The sequence below is a fragment of the Leptonychotes weddellii genome, chromosome 15, assembly GCF_054177405.1.
Source record: "Leptonychotes weddellii isolate Sample4059 chromosome 15, ASM5417740v2, whole genome shotgun sequence".
Classification (NCBI taxonomy): Eukaryota; Metazoa; Chordata; class Mammalia; order Carnivora; family Phocidae; genus Leptonychotes; species Leptonychotes weddellii.
Genome location: NC_138383.1, coordinates 19,085,258 through 19,097,161, shown reverse-complemented (window position 1 = coordinate 19,097,161; position 11,904 = coordinate 19,085,258). Strand labels below are relative to the sequence as shown.

Below are 11,904 nucleotides of genomic sequence, written 5' to 3'. Positions count from 1 at the left end.
GGCGCCTGGGTGGCTCAGTCGTTAAGCGTCTGCCTTCGGCTCAGGTCATGATCCCAGGGTCCTGGGATCGAGTCCCACATCGGGCTCCCTGCTCGGCGGGAAGCCTGCTTCTCCCTCTCCCACTCCCCCTGCTTGTGTTCCTGCTCTCGCTATCTCTCTCTCTGTCAAATAAATAAATAAAATCTTTAAAAAAAAAAAATAAAAAAAAAAAATAAAAAAAATAAAATTTTAACATTTGATTGGGCAAGATTTCAGTGCCACCAACCAAACCGTTGATTGGGTTGCAACATGCAGATTGCACCCATTCCCTTTTTCTAGAGTACCTCTCTTCCAATGACTACTGCAGTCAATTTATTACACTTTGAGGGATATTGAGTTACTAGCTACAAGATATTTCAGAATGAATTTCTGAGTACCATCTTTTATCAATTAACTTGACACAGATTACATGTTTAGGCCCTCTACATTTTTATACTCAAGAAGACTGCATAGTGCCATTATTCCTTAAATTCCTGTCAACAAGACACAACTTTTACTTTCTGTTCTTTGAAGCATGTCCATTATCACTCATTTTAGCTTTGCCTTAAGCAATAATTCTATGAAATTAAGGGGTGGTTACGCTAGTGTTATTAGTTTTAAAAAATATTCACAAATTTGAACATGTAACTATTAAGTTAAACATTTTTGTGTATGACCAGAAAATTATTCTGTGATCACCAGGAACTCGTGTTGCCATGTTTTGGAATTTGCTACTATAACCCATAAGTTAGTTGCCTAGCTTTCCTAGTTAGCTCTGGCCAGGGTTGAGCTATTTTTTTTTTTTTTTTTTTAACTTCCTTACAACCCAGTTTTTATCAAAACGGTTTCCTTCCTGGTCACTTAAACCCTGACTTAGTTGCTTCTAGAATGTCTTAAAAAAAAAAAAAATTCCGAGACATGACTCTTTCAGTCTTCAGTACACGATTTAGTTGTAATATAAGCCATTTATAATCTTCCTTCTGGCCTTTTTCTCCCCTCTCAGACTTAATCTTGATCACTTTACACAGGTTACCTTTCGATCTCTCTATTCTCTGTCTAAATGTCAACTAAATCTTGATTTATCAAGATGTTCAATCTAAGAAAAGCTACCTTCTCCGAACTGTAAATGACTGGGTATTTAAAAGAAATGCTTGTATAAGTGACCAGCTGAACTAAATGATTTTGCCCTCCCTCCCCACCATTACTCTCTTCCAAAATGTTTAAAGTTTGGCATAACTGTAGTTTTAGTACAGACAGTTATTAATCCAAAAACATACCAATGATTATTTTGCCATCTATTTTCTCTAAGATAAAGCGAGCCTGATTGTTCAGTTTAGCAGATTCAGCACCAAGCATTCCTAGAAGCCATTCTTTTCTTAATCCATAATATTTAAGCCTGAGTTCAAAGAAGTCTCTTAGAATATCCAACACTGTGTCGTATTTCTTTAAACATCCTACATGGTCAAAAAGCACCTAGGAAAGAAAAACAAGATTATAAAGCCAAGAACAGATAAATTGGCTAAACTTTAATGGTTTTAGAGAAAATACTTTATTCTTCAAAAATATAAAAGTATTCTAGGATTTCCTTTTAAAATTGATATTAAACTTTAATATAAATTGAAACATGAGTACCTCTCATAAAATAAGACATACCATAGAGTTGCATGTGAGACTAGTTTGGAGTTTGAATACTTTGTGTAGTCCCACTCTCTCTGCCTCTGCCAGTTTCTCTTCAGTCATTTTCACAACAAACTTCACAGTAGTGTCTGTATGGTATTCCCTATAATCTGTTATGAGAGGTGGTGTCTTCTCAGTTCCATTCAACATAGGTTCTAGAACCTGTTCTTTATATGTCTAAAGAAAGATATAATCCTTTTGTAAGTGTCTAAAATACAGGCTTAGGAGTAGTCAACAAGTAGTAGTAGTACAAAGTGTTTCCCCAATCACAAAAATCAAAGAAGAAATCCACAATTACTTACCTGGGTCCATGTTCTGATAGGAAGCTCTGAGATTTCAATGGTTGTGGAATTAAGAATAGCCACTTCACCACTAATCACATATTGATTTGGAGCCAGCTCTTCAATAGTACCCCTGAAGTTCTTGTAACTTGGAAGCTAAATTGGTATTTTAAAGAAGAATAGGTTTTCTAAATGTGACACTAAAAAATAGAAATCCCAACAGCATTAAACAATAAATCTAATGAACATTAAAGTATGAAATAAATTTTATATGTGTCCTCTTTAACTATATAGTCTACTGAATTGAAACCGGAGAAAAATGAAGGATCCTTATATACACAGAATAGTTACCATTGGCAAAGGTTCTTCTCCATCCATCAAACGCCTGATATTATTTACAACTTCACGAATATCAAAGTTGGGGATTTTGCAGGACCACCCAGTACCGATTCCTTCAGCACCATTTATCAGCACCATGGGTATAATAGGAATGTACCATTCAGGTTCAACACGTTGATTGTCATCATATAAAAACTTCAATGTATGATCATCTTTTGGTGGAAATAACAACCGAGTCAAAGGGCTAAAGAAAACAATCAAAGAATGTTATTTTACAAAAATACTGACTTTGATACTTAACTTGTGAAAGGACATGTGTTATCTCATATCTATGCATGAAAATTACTTTGGCTTTACTTGCTGACTAACAGTATTTATTTAACAGTATTTAGCACTTTGTATGTGCCAGGTACTGCAGACATAAAGTCTCTAAGGAGCTCACATTCTACTACAGGGAGACAGACAATGCACATACATTTTGTCAGGTGGTGGGTAAATGCTAAGAAGAAAGAAAAAAATAGGTAAAAGTGATTGAATGATGGAAGGTGCTAAGGAATGGTAACACTTTCTGAAAGGATGACATTAGAGTGAAGAAATTGAGAATGAACCACCATGTGGTTATCTGGAGAAAGGGTATTGTAAGCAGAGGGACCAGTAAGTAAAAAGCCCTGAAGAGAGAGTGTGCTTCGCGTCTTTGAATATAGGCAGAGGCCAGGTGTTTTTGAAACAGAGACAGTATGAGATGGAGTCAAAAGATGTGGGGAGTGGGCACATAGATCATGTAGGTCCTTTAGATTTTACTCTAAATGAAAAAGTTGGAAGGTTCTGAACCAGAGTGATCTATTTGAAAAAAATTAGTTGGCTGCCATAAGAAAGCAGGATGGTAGACTATATTATTTTAGATAAATGGGGTGTCTCAGTAAATATTGAGAGGGTAGTCAGCTATGAGATTCAGGGTTGGAGCTGTTGAAACTAGATGGATGGGTAATCATCTACGGATGGCAAGTGAGTGTGGCTAGTGGAAAGAGAACTAATGAAGGAGCTTTGGGGCAGGCCAGTAGTTAGAGGCTGGAAAGATGAGAAGGACCCAGCATAGACGACAAATAAGGAAGAAAGCCAACAGTCTGGTATCTTGGAGGACAAGTAAGAGTTTCAAGGAAGATGAAGTGATTAGCTAATGCTGTTGAAAGGTTGAATAAAATGAGAGTAGAAAATTGACCATTCATAATGTACTTTCCATAGACTTATAAAGAGTAAAATTTCAACTGTGGTATTTAGGAAGAATTAAGCTCTTCTTTACTCTGACCCCAAGTCTACAGCAGGGTTTCTCAACCTGGGCATTATTGATATTTTGGGTCAGATAATCCTTTGTTATGAGGGATTTAGCATTGTAGGGTATTTAGCAGTAGCTCTGGTTGCTGCCCACTAGATGTAGTCACAACAATTGAAAATGTTTCCAGACATTACTACGTCTCCTGGGAGATGGGGTGGTCGTGCAAAATCTACCCTGGTTGAGAAACACTGCTCTGTACGATGGAAGTGAAGAAAATATAATTAATGGAAGTAAAAACATTTAGTTTGGCAAGGAAACAATACTTTTAAGAAATTCAGGCACGACTATCAAACTAAAATAGACTTTAGACTTTCTGCTTCTTGTAAGGAGTAGCAAAATTAAACTTAAGTGAGCTAGTTTTTAAAAAGTTAATACTGTAAGCATCTACATCAAAAGTACATTTTCTGATTAACTGAATTTTTATATTTTTTGTCAAATAAATGTCACACTAGTTCAAAATTGGAAATGGCAATTCACTAGAAATTTTTTTTAAAAGTTGAATATATTTTTTTTTATTATGTTCAGTTAGCCAGCATATAGTACATTATTAGTTTTTGATGAACTCACTAGAAATTGAAGTTATACCCACCTGAGCATTGTGAAGATGTATCGAGGACTAGCAGAATCCTTGCCACCATGCAGCCTAGTACCAAACTGACCAATGGGCTGCAAGAGGTTCAGATTATTGCTACCCACAAAATTCTGAGCCAAATTGATAATGGTCATCATTAGTGACATCTGGGGGTGAAAAAAGATTTGTTAATCTGATCTGTAGGCTTCTAATAATATATGTCCATTATTATGACTAAGCCTCACTATAATCCTATAAGGTTTTATGATATAGATGTTTATTGCCTCTTCCCAGATAATTACATGGCAGATGTACCTAAACTCAAGACTTCTGGCTCCAAGTTCAGGGGTCTTGCCTTCCAATAATTTCTATCAAGTCCTATTCAACCTTGAAGGCATAGCTCTTCTCTTCACCTCAGCAGAATGAAATATTTCCTCTTTGTGTTATAACACTTCGCTCATTTCTTTTTTTTTTTAAAGATTATTTATTTATTTAATTGTCAGAGTGAGAGAGAGCGCTAGAGAGCACACAAGCAGGGGGAAGCATCAGGCAGAGGGAGAAGCAGGCTCCCTGCTGAGCAAGGAGTCCCATGTGGGACTCAATCCCAGGACGCTGGGGTCATGACCAGAGCTGAAGGCAGACGCTTAACCGACTAAGCAACCCAGGCATCCCGACACTTCGCTCATTTCTATTCTAGCATGCATCACTTTATTCTATAGTGTGTGTGTGTGTTGGCTGATTAAATTGTGATCATACCTTGAGTAAGGAACACACTTGTTTTTATATACCTGGTACATGGTAAGCATCCGACAAATGTTTGTTGTGTGAACATTTACTAAACGCCTACTATGTTTTGATTGAAAGCAACAAGCAAGGCGATCATTACATTTAAAGCTCTAGAAACCTATAGGCAACCTAGTTCTTTAAAATAAAATGAATGCAAAAAAGCAATTTAATCAAAAAATAAAAAAGGAATATATGTTTGTATAAAATCAAACAACTCAGAAATACAAAAAATTGGCAAGTTGTCCTTTTTAATTGACAGATTTAACCAAAGTTAACAACCTGGAGCACACCCTTCTAGGCATTTTGCTTTAAGTACTGGTCTGGCTCTTTTTCTCCCCACTGACAATGGACTATGGGTATTCTCAATGTTAGTACACACAGATTTACTTCAGTTATATAATTGATTCCAGGCATAGATGTGTCACAATCAACAACAATTTTCCAGTTGATGGACATTTTTAATGTCTAAATTTTAGCATCACAAAGGTATATTAAACATCACTAAATATCTTTTTTTTTTTTTTTAAAGATTTTATTTATTTATTTGAGACAGAGAGCATGAGAGGGAGGGGGGTCAGAGGGAGAAGCAGACTCCCTGCCGAGCAGGGAGCCCGATGCGGGACTCGATCCCGGGACTCCAGGATCATGACCTGAGCCGAAGGCAGTCGCTCAACCAACTGAGCCACCCAGGCGCCCCTAAATATCTTTGAACATAGATCCTTACAGACTTATGAGTCTCCTTACCAGAATATTATTTTTAGAAATAGATTTGTTAGGTTAAAGGATAAGCACATTTATAGTTTGACAGATTTTACCAGACTTCACCAAATTGCCTCTACTATGGATGAACAAGTGTTCATCTCACCAAGTACTCTAAGTGTTTGGAAAATAATTTTGCAGGTATCATTGCTATAATGCTTTCTGGAAACATTATGGATTGTGTGTTTACCTCACCATGATGATAAGAGGACATCTCAGCCACTGACCCAGCTAACTGGGCAACTTTCACCTCTCGCTTGTCATTCCGTTTGAAACAGGTAAACAAAACTTTTCTTTGACCTGGTTTCAAGCCTTCAAAATGAAAGAAGTACAAATATTAGTATACTCAACCTAACCATTTATGGACATTGATTTCTGTGTACGATAAAAACAGGCTAACATATTGGAACTTACCATCCACCATAGATGGGATAGATCTCTCGTTATCAGAATTTGAGAACAGGATAAGTTCCTTATTTATGAAGTCATTGTATGTCAGATATGTGGTAGTTTGTCCATACAAGTAATCCTGAGGGACCAAAGAGAGTTATTACATGATCTAGTTTAAAAAAGATCATTGATCTTAACAATGCTTAACATCAAAAATAAAGAAATCTTTCAGCATATCAATTCTATGATAATTCTTAAGTCCCTCAAAGATAAAGAATTATGTAGAAGTATTTTACAGGTTTTAAAGATAAAGCAAATTTAATTGCTGCACAATTAGGAAAAACTGCATTGCCTTTTTAATTTTTCAGTCCCCATACATTTATGCAGCAGTCTAGATAAGCACATTCATATATAATTATCTATTATTAAATTTTTTACTGAAGCAATTAGTCATTGTGTTGTAAGATATGTAAGATTTTTTTTTTTTAGATTGAGAGAGTGAGCGAGCAAGCACGTGAGCGGGGGTGGGGAGAATCCCAAGCAGGCTCCTAGCACAGAGCCCCATGTGGGGCTTGATTTCATGACCCTGAGATCACAACCTGAGCCAAAATCAAGAGTTGGACATGCCCGACTGAGCCACCCAGGTGCCCAGATATATAAGATTTTTACCTCAGGAAGGCCAAGTAACTTCCGTTGCCTTCTATCCTCCATGAAATGAGTTAACCATTCCTTTCGATCATCGATCTGTTTCTTGCTAAAGGCCTACACGTTAGAGATAAAAAAGATGTCACTGGTATGAACAATCTCCCAAAATCTCTTGTATAAAAACTAAACAAAAATAAACTCAGTTTCCTAAAACATGTCCCTTTCTCTAGGACATGCTTACTAAAAACATTCTATATTCTATAAAACATTCTATTATATAAAAATTTATGTTTCAATTGACTAGCTAAAGTAGTGACTTACAAAACTAGAATGTATGTATGAAACAGAACTCAAACTGACCAGGCTGATGGCAGCATCATCTTCAGGACCAGAATATTTGAATTGAATACGATGTCTTTTCATATCTGCAAAGTATTCTTTAGCTTCTTTTGATGTGCTGGTGCCCAAACCTACACAACCAAGAATATCAAGTTACTCCATATAATCTTGTACAATGGTATATAACAAAATGAGAAGTTCTCTATGGGTTTCCTTACAAACCTTTGTAGTACTTGACTTTCCATTTTTTATGATTTGGAGTAGAACTCTTCCATTCTTCAAATTCAGGAAGGCTATAGAATGCCATTTCTTGTTTGTTTTTAGACACCTGTGGTAAAGAATATGTTGCTGTGGTTTTGCACACTGCTGAGTCCCCTGTATACCATATAACACTGGGGTTGTATGTGTATAAAACGTTGAGTAAGGGCCTTAAAATATCCATTATGGTAATTTAGAAGTTAATATACCTTTACAATGGGAGTGATAAATTCTTCCAGAAAACGATGCCGTAGAAGAGAGGGCCAGTTGTGATGGATAAAATTAATCAGCAGGCCTTTGATATGGGAACCATCTTGGTCCTAGAAATATGTGGAAAGCCAAAACACAAAAGAATTATTTTGAAACTAAAAAAAAAAAATTATGATTGACCTACTGGTAATTTCTCTAAAATTTTTCTATGGGGATTAAAAAAAAGAAAAAGGCTATTTAAATCCACTCACTTAACCTGTATATGTAACACACATGTGATGAATAAAGCTCCAAGTTAAGTAATTTCCTTCCACAGCAGGAAATGCAACAATTAAAACATATTTAATTTAGTGTAACAATCTAAAATATTTGAAAGCAAATCTGACCTGATCTGTCATAATCATTATCTTTCCATAACGAAGAGTCTTCAATGAATCTTCATCTTCATAGTTTTTCTTGTACTGAAGACCCACAATCTTGATGATATTGTTAATTTCGGCATTTTCCATGATCTGAAATAGACATATACCAAAAAAGGTAATGTTTTGTTTATAAATTTGAAAAGAAATAGCAGAGTATACGTTGTTTGGGCTTTCTTGAGCTCCAGTATTTTCAGTTATTATTAGCCTATATTTTAGTCAGAAAGATCTGTTAAGATATGCTACAATGTACCCAATTTCTTAAAATAAGAACAATAAACTAAAACTTATTTCATAATGCCCAGTGAAGGGAATGAAATACAAGCATGAAATCCTGCATTATAAAACTGGATTTAGATTTTAAAGATGGTTTTACCTGTTTATGAGAAGCTTCTCGAACATTGAGTATTTTTCCTCTAAGTGGGAAAACCCCATATTTGTCTCTCCCAACTACACCAAGGCCTGAAACAGCCAAAGTTTTAGCTGAGTCTCCCTCAGTCAGGATAAGTGTACACTCATTGGAGTTTCGACCCCCTAAAATAAAAATACACAAATTAATATTGGCACATTTAGTTCAACCTCAACTCAGACGTGCTATCAATAGTTTTGTGATAAAAACACTAATAGATATTAGAACTAATGTTCATAGTAAGAAAAAAAAAATCCTAGTTTCTTAGACTATTTTTTTTTTTTAGATTTTTTATTTATTTGACAGAGAGAGAGATAGCGAGAGCAGGAACACAAGCAGGGGGAGTGGGAGAGGGAGAAGCAGGCTTCCCACCGAACAGGGAGCCCGATGCGGGGCTCGATCCCAGGACCCTGGGATCATGACCCAAGCTGAAGGCAGACGCTTAACGACTGAGCCACCCAGGCGCCCTAGACTATTTTTTTTAAAAGACTTTATCTCCACACCCAACATGGGGCCTGAACTCACAACCCTGAGACCAAGAGTTACATATTCCAATGACTAAGCCAGCCAGGCACCTCTCTTATGCTAATTTCTTGTGACATTTATACTGTTGCTGAACACTCATTTGATCATATTATGTTAAAAATATTTGTTAGTGGGTGCCTGGGTGGCTCAGTTGGTTAAGTATGTGCCTTCAGCTCAGGTCATGATCCCAGGGTCCTGGGATCGAGTCCCGCATCGGGCTCCCTGCTCAGCGAGAGTCTGCTTCTCCCTCTACCCTTCGCCCCTGCTCGTGATAGCTCTCTCTCTCAAATAAATAAATAAAATCTTAAAAAAAAATTTTGTTAGTGATGGGGTTTAGAACACACTACCCCAAAACAGGGCACTTGGCAAATTGAATATTTTAAGCTGAAGGAGTTTGAGAAAATGCTAGAAGCAAGTTCTCTCTGACCTCATTCCCCAACTTTCTACCCTGAAGCAGGTCACGAGGCCCTCATGTGAGAAGTGTCCTCCATATACCACAGAGGAAGGGAACATTCTTATCTCTCAGGGTGACACTGAAAAGAATGTGAATCAACAGGCCTCACTGAGCTTTCCCCAGTTTACTATACTTAGTTCATACTCTGCCCTTATATCTTTCCACTCTTCCTCACACCTGACAAAAACGCTCAGGTTTAACCACTTCTTTGGGTCTTCATTTCCCTATGAAAACTCCTGTGTCAAGTAAAGTTTATATTAAATAAATTTGTATGTTTTTCATCATTTAACCTGTCTTTGTCAGTTTCATTTTCAGACCCAGACAGGAACTAAGAGGGTTAAGGAAAATTTTTTCCTCCCCTACATTAAGTAATAGATCACTACATATTTTTTTTTTTTTTTAAAGATTTTTATTTATTTATTCATGAGAGACAGAGAGAGAGAGGCAAAGGGAGAAGCAGGCTTCCCGCCGAGCAGGGAGCCCGATGCGGGGCTCGATCCCAGGACCCTGGGATCACGACCTGAGCCGAAGGCAGACGCTTAACCATCTGAGCCACCCAGGCGCCCCTTTTTTTCTTTTTTTTAAAGTAGGCTCCACACCCAGCATGGAGCCCAATGCAAGGCTTGAACTCACGACTCAAGATCAAGACCTGAGGTGAGATCATGAGTCAGACATTTAACCGACTGAGTCACCCAGGCACCCTAGATCACTACAAATTCTTATTTTATACTCTTAATAGTCATCTCAACATTACTGTAACAGCCAAAATTAGAAATGATCTAAATGTTCAATAACAGGGAATTGGTTGATTCTTAACCATATAAAAACATTCTGTTGAATATTACATGTTGAGTGGGAAGTATCCACGGTATGCTGTTAATGAATAAAACAAATACCTGAACCACAAGATTTAAAGTTTAGAAGCATTATTAAATGTGTACCTGCATCATTGGCATCATCGAGTTTGGGAATTCCCTTGATTCTATTATGTTTTACAGCTGAACACTTCTTGTTTAATTGGACTTGGGCCTTAAACTTCACCCAGTTTAGTATGCTTTCCACAATACCACAGCCAGTTGCCTGAAAATGAGAAGATTCATGTTAGGGAAGAAGCATCTAGAATACAAATGAGCTCCTATAAAAATAATTCAAAGTTTTAAAGGAGGTAAAAAAAAATAATAATTTTCAGACTGAGTATGAGGATGACATGTCTTCCTGTCTTAGGTTATCATAACTGAGGGAACTGGTTCCCTTGAGTTCATTCATTCAGTAAATATTCACTAACTACATATTTACGTTGTGCTAGGCACTGAGATCCATGTTGGAGATTTAGTGGTTAAAACAAATTGGTCATGGTCGTTGTCCTCATGGACTTTAAGATAACAATAAGGAAGATGGAAATAAAATGAGAAATTCCGAGTGTGATGAGTGTTATGGATAAAAGTATGCTACATCTAATAACATATGTCCAGGGAGAAGGGTAGAAAGTAAAGGCTTTCCTGAGGAATTGACATTGAAGATCTAAAGTAGCTAGCTAAGTGAGAAGCATTTCAGGCAGAAGGATTACCAAGTGGAAAAGCTCTAAGGAGGGGGAAGAGTACTAATGCTTCTGAGTAATTTGAAGGCAGTAGGACTGAAGCTTAGACAACACAGGAAAAAGTGGTACTGAGATGAGATTGAAGATGGCAGGGTCTTGTAGGCCACATTAAAGAATTTGGACTTGGGGCGCCTGGGTGGCTCAGTCGTTAAGCGTCTGCCTTCGGCTCAGGTCGTGATCCCGGAGTCCTGGGATCGAGCCCCGCGTCCGGCTTACTGCTTGGCAGGAAGCCTGCTTCTCTCCCTCTCCCACTCCCCCTGCTTGTGTTCCCTGTGGAACTCGATCCCAGGACCCTGGGATCACGACCTGAGCTGAAGGCAGATGCTTAACCGCCTGAGCCACCCAAGTGCCCCTCATGAAAGCTATTTATTTCCTTTTCAGAGGCAGAAGACATGTAGGATGAATCTTGGTTTTTGCGGAGAAGGGCAATGGACAATAAAGCAAGGTGCTTCTATTTCTTATTTCCCTGTAAGTATTTACAACTTTTTTTAAAAAGATTTTATTTATTTGAGAGAGTGAGCAAGCGAGAGAGAGTGAGTGAGCATGAGCAGGGGAGGAGTAGAGGGAGAGGGAGAAGCAGACCCCCCGCTGAGGGGCTCAATCCAGGGACTCTGGGATCCTGACCTGAGCCGGAGGCAGATGCCCAACCGACTGAACTATCCAGGTGCCCCAGTACTCACAGCTTTGATGAATTTTTCACTTAATTGGCATGTTGATCCAAAGCTCTTGACTTGTAAAGTCATGTTTTCTTTTGTCTGAGAGTCAAAGGTTGGGTTTTCAATTAAGGCATTCACAAAAATCCACATGTGATTTTTCACCTGCAGAAAAGGTTGATATTACATAGCTAAAAACTTATGCTTTATTTATAGCCTTTCTCTTCTTCCTTGACTTTAG

The 11,904-nt window shown here is 37.6% G+C and overlaps 1 protein-coding gene across 2 annotated transcripts in view; it reads right to left on the bottom strand.

Annotated features, from left to right (window-relative positions):
* Positions 1 to 11,904, bottom strand: part of TOP2A (DNA topoisomerase II alpha) — a 29,443-nt gene that overhangs the window by 11,990 nt on the left and 5,549 nt on the right. For both annotated transcript variants that reach the window (XM_081805033.1, XM_081805034.1), the window contains exons 10-24: positions 11,691 to 11,828; positions 10,355 to 10,493; positions 8,402 to 8,559; positions 7,993 to 8,118; positions 7,606 to 7,716; positions 7,361 to 7,466; positions 7,160 to 7,269; positions 6,824 to 6,916; positions 6,179 to 6,293; positions 5,955 to 6,076; positions 4,238 to 4,386; positions 2,328 to 2,559; positions 1,998 to 2,132; positions 1,672 to 1,872; positions 1,296 to 1,491 (exon numbers count right to left, since the gene is read on the bottom strand). In XM_081805033.1, the coding sequence (XP_081661159.1) occupies positions 1,296 to 1,491; positions 1,672 to 1,872; positions 1,998 to 2,132; positions 2,328 to 2,559; positions 4,238 to 4,386; positions 5,955 to 6,076; positions 6,179 to 6,293; positions 6,824 to 6,916; positions 7,160 to 7,269; positions 7,361 to 7,466; positions 7,606 to 7,716; positions 7,993 to 8,118; positions 8,402 to 8,559; positions 10,355 to 10,493; positions 11,691 to 11,828 (2,131 nt within the window). The remainder of the gene's footprint in view (positions 1 to 1,295; positions 1,492 to 1,671; positions 1,873 to 1,997; positions 2,133 to 2,327; positions 2,560 to 4,237; positions 4,387 to 5,954; positions 6,077 to 6,178; positions 6,294 to 6,823; positions 6,917 to 7,159; positions 7,270 to 7,360; positions 7,467 to 7,605; positions 7,717 to 7,992; positions 8,119 to 8,401; positions 8,560 to 10,354; positions 10,494 to 11,690; positions 11,829 to 11,904) is intronic.